The sequence below is a fragment of the Lolium rigidum genome, chromosome 3, assembly GCF_022539505.1.
Source record: "Lolium rigidum isolate FL_2022 chromosome 3, APGP_CSIRO_Lrig_0.1, whole genome shotgun sequence".
NCBI classification, from domain to species: Eukaryota; Viridiplantae; Streptophyta; class Magnoliopsida; order Poales; family Poaceae; genus Lolium; species Lolium rigidum.
The window spans coordinates 361,480,304-361,495,302 of NC_061510.1; the positions used below are offsets into that span (position 1 = coordinate 361,480,304).

At 44.0% G+C, this 14,999-nt stretch overlaps 1 protein-coding gene across 1 annotated transcript; it reads left to right on the top strand.

Moving 5' to 3' along the window:
* The first annotated feature begins 4,736 nt into the window (after positions 1–4,736).
* On the top strand, positions 4,737–4,997 carry LOC124700423. Its single transcript, XM_047232555.1, has one exon. It carries the CDS (start codon positions 4,737–4,739, stop codon positions 4,995–4,997), a length of 261 nt encoding a protein of 86 aa, XP_047088511.1.
* The last annotated feature ends 10,002 nt before the right edge of the window (positions 4,998–14,999 follow it).

Below are 14,999 nucleotides of genomic sequence, written 5' to 3' on the forward strand. Positions count from 1 at the left end.
TAGAACATGTATCTGCGAGGTCATCCTCATGTGTTTGTCCCTCAACATACGGTATAGCATTATAGTGCCAACTGGTCTAATTTGTTCTTCCTATACCAGATGGATCCTTGCTACGAGCCCCTAAGTTAGGGTGTCTTCCTCTACCTCCACGGGTACTACCACGAAAGCTACCATAGTTCCTTCCATGGCAGGTCTCCCGGTCTGCTTTCAGCCAGTCTCCCCACTTGAGCTTTACTTCGTCATGTTCACCAGTACCACATTCAAGGTGGGTATGTCCGAGATAGCCACATGCACCACAAAACCTCGGGCTCTTCTCGAATTAGATACGATAGAATTCTTGCTCGCCTCCTCCAACGATTATAACGAACCGAGCAAGTACCTTTGTGACATCAATCTTCACCCAGACCCTAACAAAATTGTTGACTCCAATAATCTACACTTACAGTTCCATTACTTGGCCTACCTTCTTCTGAACAAGGTTTGTTATCAAGGTTTTATCACGATAGCCAACAGAAAACTTATGTATACGCATCGAAACAACGATGCATTTAAGAAAAAATTGATTCCGGGGCGGCCATGCCATCGTAAGGTTCCATGATAACAACGTTTTTCCGAAATAACAATGGCCCTCCCGGCTCCACCTTCAACCAATCTCCCAATCAATGACAATGGATTGTGAACAGATTATCTTGGATTTGATCTTTACATGTTTCGCAGGACTCCAGGCCGTACACATCTGCTGCTCAAAGGTTTGCGTACTGAAATAATTTGTTGTATGCACTCGAGCCAATGTCACGCACTTTAGACCTTCTCCGGGAACTTATGTTCTTCCTCCAAGCCGTTGCAACAGATCATCAAGAGCTTCCTTCTTCTTACTCCCAGATCCTTCCTCTTTGTTCGAACTCGACTCAGATGACGTCGCCATGATTCTTGGGGGAATCACGAGCAATACCCTAGCGAGACAGGAGGAGAAAACTCACGGGAGAACATCTTTATCGGGGAGAAAACGGACCGTCCTAGGGGAAACCTGGCCGGGATAGCAGCTGACTCGTACACCGTAAAAGAATCCGACAAGGAGGAGGAATAAAACCCTAATCACCAACCAGTCGGCTGGTCACATATTAGGTCAATAGCAACTACAAAATCATTGGGCCAATTTAGGGTATGTCTAGCTGAGCACGAATATCGTGCACAGTCGAATGACATCATCTAGATCTTGTGCCTTTTCACGTTTTAAATCACGGGGACGCTCCCTAGCTAGTTGCCTCTAGCGTTGGTCCATGTAGTTTATACTACTGATTTTGTTTTCAAATTAGAATAGAAATTTAGAACTAGTTTTTAAAACCACGATGATAGTTGCAACGTACTTGTAACTTCCATCCAGGATGAATAAAAACATAAAATCCACATTTAATTCATATTTTTTTGGTTGCAAACCAACTTGCAACATTTTTTTTCTTCCAATTTTATACCTACTCACAACTAGAAAAAATCTAGCCGTGACCCATTTTGTAAATAGAAAAAATCTTAGTTCAAGATCCACTCGCAATTAGATAAAACACAGTTGCACACCAACTTGCAAAAAAAAAAACTTAGTTGCAGCCTCACTTGCAACTGGGAAAAATCTCAGTTGCATCCCCACTTTCAACTGGAAACTCAGTTCAATTTAACTTGTAATTGAAAATAAATCTTAGTTGCAAACAACTATGAAAACTTAGTTGCGACCTCAATTGCAACTAGGAAAAAATCAGTTAAAACTAAATCTTAGTTACAATTACAACATCACTTGCAACTGGGAAATTGCTACTGGCAATCTAACTTGTCATTGGAAATAAATCTTAGTTGCAAGCAACTATAAAAACTCAGTTGCGACCTCAATTGCAATTAGAAAAAATATCAGTTGCAATCTCACTTGCAACTGAAAATAAAATCTTAGTTAGAGCCCGACTTATAACTATAAAAGTTTAGTTGCAACCTCACTTGCAACTAGGAAAAACTCAGTTGCAATCCCACCTTCAACTGAAAAACTCAGTTGCAACCTAGCTTGCAATTACAAAACTTAGTTGCAACCTCATTTGCAACTGAAAAAACTATGTTACAACCCCATTTGCAACTGGAAACTCACTTGCAACATCACATGCAGCTACAAAAAAACATTTCAACCTAACTTATAAATGAAAAAACAATTTAGTTGCAACCTAGCTGGTAAAAAATACAGACGGGCTCGCGAAAAATTGAGATTAATTGTCAAAAAAGTGAAGAGAAAAGATCAAGAAAAAATGCATAAGAAAGACCTACCCAACCCTGCAATGGCCCATATAGGATGCTCAACACAAGCCCAAACAACACGGATGCACACAAGAGGCCCATCCGCCCAGAAGTACACCGACAGTGGACAACAGAAGTCCATGAGTCGCTAGCGCTAGAAACCATCGACAAAATAGTAACATGAATCTTGGCTGGATCCGACGACTGGTGCATTGAGTGAGCACTAACCTTATTCTCTCATATTTAGTTGCTAGACAATTGAAACAAAGGTTTTTTATAATTAAAAACTTAAAGAAATATTTACTCCATCTATCCCAAAATACTTGACGGGGGTTCAAGGAACCTAAACATATTTTAGCCAGTATTTTATCAAAAATTAAGTTATATAATTTTGATGATGAGAAAAGAAAAAACTATTCATAAAAAATACACAACTAATTCCCATACAAAGTAGAAAATAATTATATAATTTAGCCGCAAATGCAAATCACGTTTTTTTTATAGAAAAACCATAAGAAATGACTCATCCTTTGTTTATTGAGAGGGATGAGACGTACGACGAGCTATTTCTTCGCAGGAGCGGATGAGCGTGCGAGCGGGGCTGAGCCCACAACTCCGGCCTGTAGAAACAGCACGAGTCCAGCAAATAGCAAAAGTATAGATGTGTCCCAGTCCCTCCCATCCAGCCCATCCTTTGCCAGAAAATAAAACAACAATATAACTTTCAGGTTGTGCACACTAATCTCCCAAACAAATCTAGCGGTTGTGAATTTAACTGAGAACGAAGCAAGTAGCAAATCCCTTAAGTCAAAGCATGCAAGGTTTTTGTGTTTCCAAATTGCCCACAGAACTGCAGCGACGTGATAGATAGACTACCGAACGTTGCACACGAACGCACGTACCCCGTACCCGAAGCCAATAATTTGTGCATGTGTGGGTTACGAGCGTATCATGGCCCGGTCGATCGTCCCATGTGGTGAGCCCGGAATCTGCTAACGTGCATGTCTCTGGCTATCTTTTTCTCTCTGACAGTTAACACCGCCCGACGTTTTCTTTCTTTCTTTTTGTGTAGTAGGCAAGAACAAGACCATCCAGCTAGCTCGATCAGGGATAGTACTGATGTAGCACCTTCAAAACCAAAAGGATATGTTTCGTCTGAAAATTGAGCAAAATGGCTCTGCTCTTATTTCAAATGAGTAAAACGATTACACTGCGATAAGGCCAAAAATACCAAGAGTGAAAAGGTGCTCCCTCCGTTCTCTAATGTAAGACCTTTAATTTTAGTTTTTTCGTAAATACATGTATCGAGAAGCATTTTAGCGTACAAGTTTCACTCAATTTGGTCCATATTTAGTCTATTTTAAAATATTTAAAATATTATATATTAGTGAACAGAGTAAGTACATTTTATAGAATAGGTACTGAATAAACCGGCTGTTATTCAAGAACAAATTGTGTATGTTGTGCTGGAAAGAGAATTATTAGTATTAGGATCTCCATATAAAACCGTTAGCATGAGACTGCGATCCGTACATACGAGCTCGAATCCGGCCATCATATATAATTTCAAGAAAAGAAGTCGTTGTGCGATAATTGCCCCGACGTGATTGTTGCATGGTTGATTCCCCTCTTCGGTTTGCACGTGGCCCTGCGTTAATCCTGTCAGGATGGGCTCATGAGTGAAGCACCAACCCTAATAAAAATGGCGAGCCCGGTCCAGAGATTCCTGTACATGCGCCTCATGAGTGGCCATTTGTTTAGCTCCAAGGGAAGCTTCGTAGCGACATCCGATACGTACGAACAAAAATACAGTACTCGCCAGCCATGTCAACCATGAGAGGCAATGCTCGTCCAGGGCGTGCCAAGTTGGCTATACCTTGGGATCCCAGCTGGCCTGTTGGCAGAGCTGATCACACGCTCACACGATCGATCGAGGTGCCAGATGAGAGAGCCAGGTCAGCAAGAAGAAACCCTTATTCGCCACGTGGACTCATAGCAAAACGCGGTTAGCTAGCCATGCGCATGCGCATGCACATGCAGCTTCGTATACCATGTAGATATGCATGCACAAGTCAATGCCCTTTGGAGCTAGGAACTACTACCAGATCTGCAGCGTACCTTCAAAAATATTTGGGCTCTAAATTTGATTGCTCCGTGTTCATTACAGTAAATGTACTGGAAAATATATCGATGGTACTCTATTAATGTTCATTTTTGGCACTTTTTTGGTACCACAATTAATTTCTTCTAAAGAAAGTATAGCACTACTATTAATGAAAATAAAAGACAATAATGGAGTACCAAAAATTAGAACAAGAAGATATCCAGGGGAGCGTGCGTTGGGCAGGCTATATATAGCTGTGGCTGCCACCTCTCCCTCACAACTCACAGCTCGCAAGGTAGTAGCTTTGAGTCTATCTGCCACGGGCCAAGTCGAGTAGGTCTTCTCGTCCTCGTCAACTTCGAAGATGTCGCAGAGGCCGGGGAGGCACCAGAGGAGGGCGTCGCAGAGCGTCTTCTCGCTGCCGGAGAACTTCGCTAGCCTCGACGACGTGCCGGCGGACGGCGGCGAGCAGCGGAAGCCCGCGGCGGCGGACGCCTCGTCCGAGCAGCAGCCGGCGAGGCCGGCCGGTGGGCGCCACCGCAGGACCATGTCGATGGCCGTCACCGCCTCCAGGGACCTGGACATGATCGCCGAGGACATCGGCAACTACAAGTACGGTGCTTGATTAGTGAGTATGTGCTCGGTAGTCCATGCCGGTGCGTACCGTTCGTACCAATCGTACGTACGCGTTCGTCTCCGGTGGTGGAGTCTTGGGTTAGGTGCATTTGTGCAGAGCAGGCGTGTCGGTCTCTCGAGTCTGGCGTTCCTGTTCCGTACGCCGTTTGGTTGTTATTTCTCTGCTGTCTTTGTCCTGCTTGTCTGAACTTGTACTTCTTTCATGTCTTAAAATCAGAGTAAAGAAATGTCGAGGTTACAAATTTGCAATTATTCCCCACATTACTATGGGGCATGTGCTGCGCATCTCTTTGGGTTAGGGATCGTGGGCAATACCTAGGACGGTTTCACAGAATTTTTTGCTATTAAAGGATGACATATATTTGTACTCCCTCTGATTTGTAATAACTGTTCAAAAATGGCTATATCTACGCACTAAAAATATTTAGATACGTAAATTTTTAGGTAATTATTTCTAATCGGAGGGAGTATAAACTCTGCATGTTATCGGAATCCGCTGCAAATGGGGTTTCATTTGGACTCGTTTATCAAAAAGTGTCCATACATTTTTTTGGTAAAATCCTATAATAGCAAAGTTTTTGCCACAAAATAGGTAGCCGGAAATTGAACAGTTTAACCGAAAAGAACAACCAGGGTAGAAACGGAGAAGAAGAAAAAACAAATATGGCAAATATAAGCAGCCAAATAAGAACAACTCAGACCCTAGAAGAAGAAAAAACAATCAAATAATCGTCCCTTTGGCTCCTGCGGCAGGCCTGAACCCCCTCTGTCGTGGATCTGGAATAGCTCCGGGCTCCGGCATTCCAGCGGCCGCACTCGCCAGGTTCTCAGCTTAATTTACCCTCACCATAGCGCAACCGGTAGAGATTTGCCATATGTCGGCCAAGATGAACTCGCTGGCTTCTGGACGTTACAACTTAGGGGGCCACGGACATCCCTCTCCCTCTCCTCCCTCCACTTGAGAGTCTCCTCTGTCGCCCCGGCTCTTCTCCCCCAACTCGGGCGGCTTTGCCGACCGGAGTAGATGGGGAGAGGAGGCCGGTCTCCTCCTTCTCTGTATATCCACGGTTCTCTCTCTAGGTCTAGGGTTAGGTTGGATCTAGATCTAGGTTTAGTTTGTACCCATGTGGAGCATGGAGAAATTCCCTGGGGGATTTCGCTGCCGGGGAGCTCGAGCTGATCCTGGTGGTGGTTGAAGGTGGTGTGGCTAGGGATGTAAATGGTACGGATAATTTCCGCTCCGAATCCGCATCCGTATCCGTTTTTGAGGATATGGTATGCATTTTTAGAAATCCGTCGGATATGGATACGGATGCGGATAGTGATCAAGAGGATATCCGGCGGATACGGTAGAGGATATGGTATTGATACTATCCGACGGATAAGGATTATCCGCCATTTTTTGCGGATTATCCGAGATCCACAAAGAGGATAATCCGAGAAAATTAGCCCAACCCTAAATATTTAGACAATATAGTTAGTCCATCAGCCAAAATATGTATGCTATTAGGACGCAATTTGCTTTGTTGTACAAATACGTGTGTACATTTAACTATAGTCTATAATTACAAACGTATTTTACATAAAAAAAACATACTTTTATTTTTTATGTGTATATTTTCTTAATAATCCGCTTCCGATCCGAGTCCGGTCCGAATCCGCTCCATATCCGTAATCCGATATAATCCGCATCCGAATCCGCATCCGACCATTATCCGCTCCGATCCGAATCCGTTACAGAAATATGGTAAAGGATATGGTAAGAGCAATATCCGATCCGATCCGATCCGTTTACATCCCTAGGTGTGGCTGCCTGCGGAGCTCCAACGGAAGGAGCCGGAGGCGGGTGGAGGCACTGCATCAACATCCCTCCCAATAAAGCTCGGTTCGTAGGGAAGATCTGAGGTCAGCGTCCATGTTTTTGGCCCCTTCTTCTTACTCGTCGTTGTGGCGAGAAAAGGGAGGGTTTCCAAGACTATGGTTGCTGGGCGGTGAATCTGCAGCAGGGGAGGCGCTGAATCTTCAGCAGGGGATGCGCTCTCACCAACGTTATTCCGAGCCGAATGGCGGCCGCTCCCACCTTTCGCGTTGGGTACGGTGTGCTCCGGCCAATGCCCAAAGGACATCAACCTCCAGGCTTACAAGCCTCAACAGAGGCCCTCAAGCGAAGACGTTGTTGGCTCCCGCCTCTAGCACCAAGTGGTCATGTCCCCGGTGGCGCAAAGGTTGGCAGCGTCGAGCTCATCGGTGGTGTTCATGGAGCTAGACCTGATTGCTTTTATGTTGTTCTTCTCAAGGTCCTTTGTGCAAATTGTATGGGATTGTGTTTAGTTTCCGCTTTTTCTAGGGCCCTTTATGTAAAATGTACTGCCACCACTGTTATGAATGGATAGCTCTCGGCCCTTCGAGGCTGATTCCTTGTTAAAGAAACAGTGTGGACCAACAGCCCATGATTAAATCAAATGTGCGCACAAAATGATAAAATGAAACTTTATTTTATTTTATATATATATCACATCACGTTTATTTTGGCGCAGCCACATAGACTAGGCAAGGTTTTTAATATTGGAATACTAGGTATTATCGTTTTCTTCTCAGAAATATCGCATCGTAAACTCGTATTGTGGTAATATATGATACTGTAAGTTTTTATTTTTATTAATCTATATATGTTTATATTAATAATACTATCTCAAATAAATTTAATTTAATCTTTAATTTATTTTTGAGCATATTCTACATCTTTCATAGAGTCTGATCATGTAAATAGTATACTACAAATAAACTAATTATGAACCAACAAAACAAGAGACAGAGTATGCTTGACAATTGGCTCACGCAAATGGCTTGTTGAATATATTTTTTGCACACACAAACTCCTTTTAAACCCATTCGCTTGAACTTATTGATGTTGTACTGTTTAAATACCTAGTTAGCTTTGAGACTACAAAGAACTTTTACTCTTCAGCTTGTCACGTCTTGTGTCCATATTTTTACCATATGGGATCGTATGATGTCACTTTTGTATCGATATACTAAAGATACACGATACATATTGAGATACAAGTAAGATACTACCATACTAAGATACCATCACAATATGTATCGATTGGTCACGGTAGTATTGTAAAGTCATAAGATACTATAATATGTATCGGGATGCTGACAACCCCGAACACTACACTCCACCGTTGATAAATAAGCCGACACTCCAGGAGAGTTACACCAATATGACAACCAACATCAAAAGCAACATCGTCGCCCAAATGACACGAGGTCAACGAACTCAGAAATGTCAAGTTACGGAACACCTCGCCATCCAACAACACATTTGGGGATTGCCTTCCTGACGTACCACCACTCAGGGTTGAGCTACAAAAATCGCACATAGACCACGACCGCCGACCCAACTTATAGTGAGATACTTCACCGAGCCCACAATCTTGCCAAACTAGCTACACAAAATTGTCGCTCAAGCCATAGCTAGCAATTGCTCCATCCCATGTAACTGCTCCCCGCCAAGGTTTTCAAGCCCCCCTCCCTCCTCCAGAAGAAAATACCATCCACTTGGAGCCGCTACCCGACATCCACAACTTGGACGACACAAGAGTTTCACGCGACAACAACTGAATGAACCTGGAGGTAGTATTCCTCTCGGATAACCCGAACCTACCACAAAGGTGTGGATTGGAGCTCGTAGGCTCTTCTACTACACTTGAGGTGCATCAATCCCCTAGGTCACGCGTTGGGCCTGTAATCTCAAACATAAATCAGAACCTGGGAGAGACAGAAAATCAGTTTTGGGGATTCAATAGGGTTCATAGTTGAGTCAATATCCGATGGATCACTACAAGAAGGCAGCAGTACCCCTTAAGGGCATTATAATAGGGGTGATATCAGCCTTCTTTTAGAGTTTCCACATTAGATTTTTACCTAGTTGATGGAGAGAGAATGGAAAAAAAAAGTTTATCTTCCTTTAGCAAAGTGATGATCGCTTGAGAATAAGAGAAAACTACTTTCTCCATTGTACGACCTGTTTTTCCTTAGCAATATAATTTTATACTAAAATTTAACTAAGTTTCATTAATTGATAGGATGACAATAGGAGATAATGCATTCTACGACTTATGTCTGTTGCCTTCACTAGATAATTAACGTGGAGAGCTAAGCGAAGACGCACCTTCTCTACCATTGTATATGCTCTAAGATATCGTCCGCAGACAACACGCACACCTGACTGGCATGCACTCTCTTGACTCTTGGGTCAAATATCTCAAGCTGCTACAAAGAACCAGTTTTTTTTTTCGATAAAGGATGCTTTATTACTTCAAGAAGCAATTACATCCAGCCTCTGCATAACCAGGATGCACACAGCCGTTTGTTGTCTCAAGTGACCAAAGTTACATAAAACAAAAATTGGCGAAATACATATCGGAACGATGAATCATATAACGCCTAAGAGCTAGGTGGAGCTTCTATCCGTAGACTATGCTGCCACCCATGTAGGGAAAAAGTACCCCTCGCCGTATCCTCCAACCGTGTACAGACCTCCGTAAACAGGTCTCGGTTCTCCACCCGCCGAAGAGGTAACCACGAACGGAGAATATCCGTGCATCCGTAGATAACTCCGCAACAAAGAGCAATTTTTGTCATTAAAGATCTTGTCATTTCTACATAGCCAGAGCGCCCAGATAACTGCTAGCGCCCCCATCCTAAGAAACATTTTAAACCTTGAGTTGATACCATGAAGCCAATTGCCAAAGACATTAGCGACACTAGTCGGAGGATACAAGGTAGACGCTACTTGGATGACCGACCATATAGATCTCGCAAGCGGCACTGGAAGAATAAATGATTGATGGTTTCATCATGATGACAAAAGACACATCGTGTACTTCCGTGCCAATTCCGCTTAACAAGATTGTCTTTGGTGAGAATAACCCCTCGACGAAGATACCATCCAAAAATTTTAATTTTTAATGGTATCTTCATCTTCCAAATTTTCTTATTATTATCAACTGGTAAATCGAGAAAGCAGCATCGCATTGTAGAAAGATTTTACAGAAAAGGAACCATCTACGTGGAGGTTCCATCGAAATTCATCTGGCTCTGGCGATAACTGAATATCTCCAAGCCGCAGAATTAGGTTGTTCCATGCCACGAGCCTTTGTCCTAGTAAAACCCGTCTGAACGTCACATTCGGGGGTGAGGTAGCCATTACTGTTGCAATGGTATCACCTTGGCGACGCGCAATTCTATACAAAGCGGGATACTTGTTCACATAGGGGTGCATTGTCAAGCCAAGCATCTTCCCGGAACCGTATCCGTGCTCCATTCTTAATGGAGAAAGTCCCATGTCGAAAAAGACATTTTTTGTCGTCATAAGACCAGCCCGAAGTGTGAATCCCCGGGTTTCCAAACCACTTGAGATAATGTCTTCGAGCCGATATACTTTCTCCGAAGTATAGTTTGCCAAATCCCATCCTCGGTAAGTAGCTTAAAAAGCCATTTACCCGAGTAGCGCTGAGTTCTTGACCTCCGGGTCATGAACTCCAAGCCCTCCTTGATCTTTGGGACTACAAACTATACTCCATTTAACCGATCGATATTTCTTTTTCTCGTTGTCCCCTTGCCAAAAGAATCTGGATCGATAATAATCGAGTTTGTGCAGAATTCCTTTGGGTAAGATGAAGAATGATAACATATACAGTACCATATTAGTTAGTACTGAATTAATGAGTACCAATCTTCCACCCGGGGACAACGAGTTTACCTTTCCAACTACCGAGGCGTTTTTGTAATCTTTCTTCCACTGATTTCCATTCCGCAATTGTCGGTCTCCGATAGTGAATCGGAATACCCAAATAGCGAATCGGAAATTGGCCTTGCCCGCAACCAAATAACTCGTATACGGAGCTACATCGTCTTGGGCATCACCGAAGCGGAACAATTCACTTTTATGGAAGTTAATTTTCAATCCCGATAATTGCTCAAAAGCTGCTAAAATTAATTTCAGATTTCGAGCTTTTTCAAGATCATGATCCATAAAAAGAATTGTGTCATCGGCGTATTGAAGGATAGATAAGCCATCATCAACTAGATGTGGAATCACCCCTTCAATTTGACCATCAGACTTGGCCCGCTCTATGAGTGACAAGGTATCAACTTGTCAATGCCTATGAATTATAGGCTAGGGTTTAGTTGGAAGTAGAGGGCAAGTAGATCTCAAAGGTTTCAGCCGAAAAGTACTCGGCGATTATGAAAACTAGGGTTTGCAGACAATGATTCGATGATCTCTTCATCCCTCGACTCCCCCTTTATATAGGAGGCGGAGCCGAGGGTTTCGTTTTGTACAAGTTACAGAGTCCGGGACGGTTTCTAACTCATCCCGCCAGATTACAAATAACACTTCCTATTACAACTCTAACTTTCCTTAATATATCTTGGGCTCCCGAATCTTCTTATTCTTCGGGTAGTGGGCCTTCGATAAACCCGGGTACTATCTTCGGCAGGCCCATTTGGGATGCCTATGTCGGTAGCCCCGAGATTTTTCTTGAATCGTAGAGTCGGGGAAAATCTCCACTCGTTTATTTTTATTCGAGAGCTTTAACTTTTTTATATTTCTTCACATAAAATTCTATATTGTACGGGGATAATGGTAGTTGGGGCTAGTTCATCTGACGGATCAGGTACTAGTTAACTGCTCTAGTGGCAATCCGCAAAAACCTACTTCAAGATCACGTCCCTGGACATGATCTCGGGATACTTGTGCAAACTTCGACAGGTGCCGCTTAAGGGCTTACCATTCTGTCGAGTCCCAGTCAAATTTATCGAGTACCTAACGCGTCCGTTAGGATTTTTCTTCGTATCTGTTGATACGGATAAAAGTAGCAGAGCGCGAGTCTTCGGCGATGCCACGCCCGGCAGAACGGATCCGGGGTCTTACCTTCGCAAATTTGCGGCATTCAGAAATTGATCGCAACTTTGGCGTTCGAGAATATATTGTCGAGTGCTTTTCCGGCTGTTGGAATGGCACATTTTATCGAGTCAAATATGACTTATATTGCTCTCCCGATGGGAGTATATGTAGAGTTAATTATAACTCGAAATATACTCTCTTGCTTTTCTATCTTTTTTCTTTTTTAATTTCATCGGGCACGCGAACAGCGTTCCCGATGGGAGTAGCCCCCGAGGCTACAGCCAAGAACTTGTGCTTGGTTGTAGGCTCAATATTTTAGTCCACCTTGTCGCTATATTGTCATTATTTCCCGATATGATCTTCTTTTCATCTCTCGGGTGCGCGAACAGCGCTCCCAATGGGAGTAGCCCCGAGGCTACGGCCAAGGACTTGTGCTTGGTTGTAGGCTCCCACAATTTCTATATTGCCATACTCGAAATTTTACTTTTATCGAAGTAGCCCCCGAGCATTTGGGCAAAAACTTGTATTTGACCAAAGGCTCCCGAAGTATTCAAATAACTTCTCCTGTCGCCAATCTTCTTTTATTTTTTTTGTCGGCACGCTTCCCTTAGTCAAATTCACTTCATCTCTGTTAATAGTCGGGATTTTTCTGCCTTTTGGGTCCATTGTTTCCACCACGTTGACACGTCGTGCAAGTGGGGGACACACGTCCTCCGCTTTTCCTGGCGCACGTACGGTAACGCCTGTTCTATTCCATCTCAGTAAAAATACCTTTTTACCCTTTTATCTACAAGATCTTTTTTCACCACACGATTTCTTCATCCAACGGTGCATTGCTTCGCCCGATTCCTATATAAACCTTTCTTCAACCTCGGTTCACTCCTTCGCTTGCGCCGCACATCTGTTCCTCTTTGCAAAAACTTCCCCTGCGCCCAACTCTCTTTGATCTTCCGCACGCACGAACGTTGCTTTTCCAGTGCCGTTGATGCCACCGCGCACGCGACTCACTCGCCACAGTACTCCGAGTCCAAGATGGCCGCTGAAGATCTTGAGTGGGAGAGATCTAAAATCTCCAACCAAGACATCAACATGTCGAAGAGGCTTGGCCTGATGAAGAAAGAGGACGCCATCCGCTTTCCCAGCGAAGAAAGCTACCCAAACCCTCCAATGGAGTACCGGGTTAGTTTCGTTGATCACCTCATCCGCGGCCTTTCTGCCCCAATTCACGATTTTCTCCGCGGCCTTCTTTTTGTTTATGGGATTCAACTGCACCAGTTGACCCCCAATTCCATCCTCCATATTTCCATTTTTATCACGCTGTGCGAAATGCTTCCTTGGAATCCCTCCTAAGCTGGGCTCTGTGGAAACGCATTTTCTGCCTCCGCCGCAATGGCTCCCACAACGCCACCTATAACATAGGCGGCGTTGTTATCTGTGTCCGAACTGACGTTGATTACTTCGACGTCAAATTTCCTGATTCTGTCCAAGGATGGCGCAAAAGGTGGCTCTACATACACGAAGAAAGTGCCAATTCTGTGGAACACAACATAATCCCTTTCGACGGCAGTGCCAAAATTCAACGCCGCCACTCCTGGGATGCTGAAGCTTCCGAAGAAGAGAAAAAGGCGACAGAAGCACTTATGTCTCGTATTCATCAGCTTCAAAATACTCGAGGCAAAGAGCTGTCTGGTGTTCAAATCACTGCCTACTTTCTTAGGATTAGAGTGCAGCCTCTTCAGGCTCGCAAAAATTCCCTTTGGACGTATGCTGGTGAAAATGACGCCAATAGGCTCTCCAATAATCTTTCTGTGAAGGACTTGGAGAAGCTGATTCGAAGAATTTCCTCGCTGAACAAGAAGGATCCTATTCCCTCCTCTTGCCGCGTGGAACCATACAGCTCCGCCAATCCTCTCCCCGAGGTATTTTACCTTCTCGAATTTTTATCTTGTTCCGAACTTTCCCTGCATCTCATTGTATTGATATCTCTCTAATTTTTCTTTTGTCGCTATTTTCCTGCAGAACCATCCTACTATGGCTTCCCTTCCTCCTCTTCCTGAGGATGGAGAAGTCGAAGAACAAGCTATCGTTGCCGAAGACAACCATGGTTCTTCTCTTCCTGAAAGTGAAGTCGCAGGTTCTCACAAATCTGCGGCTTCCCATGAAAAAGAAGTTGAATCTGAAGCCAGCGAGTCGACGCAATCCCTTCCTCCTGCTGTTTCCCCAAAGAACAAAAGGAAAAGGAATGACGCCGAGGATTCTGGCACTTCGAAGGCCGAAAAAGTTGTTCCTTCTCATCCGAAGGCAGCTTATGATCCTTATATTGAATCCCTCGTCAGCTCGTAAGTCATTTTTATTTCTCCGTATTTCTGTACTCGAAATGTTTATCTTGTCTTGCTTTTTATGCTGTCGATTTTTAATCAACAGTGATGACGAGGAAGAAGTACCAAGCGTTGACGTGGCTCCTCGGACAAGCACGTCACATACTCGTACTTGCCTCAGACACGCTAGTTGAAGGAGAAGAATCCTCGCCTCCTCAACAAAACGTCGTCACCACTACTCCACCATCAAGCCCCCTTGCTCCTTCACCAAAAAGGACAAGGATTGAAACAAGTCTTGAACCTGCCCCTCAATTGGGCAGCTCTTCGACCCTGCTCTTGGATGATGTAAGTTTGTCGATATCTATATTTCCTCTATTTTGCTTTTTCACGCCTTCACTCTTTTTTCATGCCGATGTTTCTCTTGCTTTGTTCTTCTTTGACAGCCCATGATCAAAGATCTTATCCGCATCGGATCCCAATTCATTGGGTACTGATGGCGTGTATTTCACACGTTCGTTGGGCAACCCCAAGAGGAAGGTATGATGCGCACAGCAGCAAGTTTTCCCTCAGAAAGAAACCAAGGTTTATCGAACCAGGAGGAGCCAAGAAGCACGTTGAAGGTTGATGGCGGCGGGATGTAGTGCGGCGCAACACCGGGGATTCCGGCGCCAACGTGGAACCTGCACAACACAACCAAACTACTTTGCCCCAACGAAACAGGTGAGGTTGTCAATCTCACCGACTTGCTTGTAAC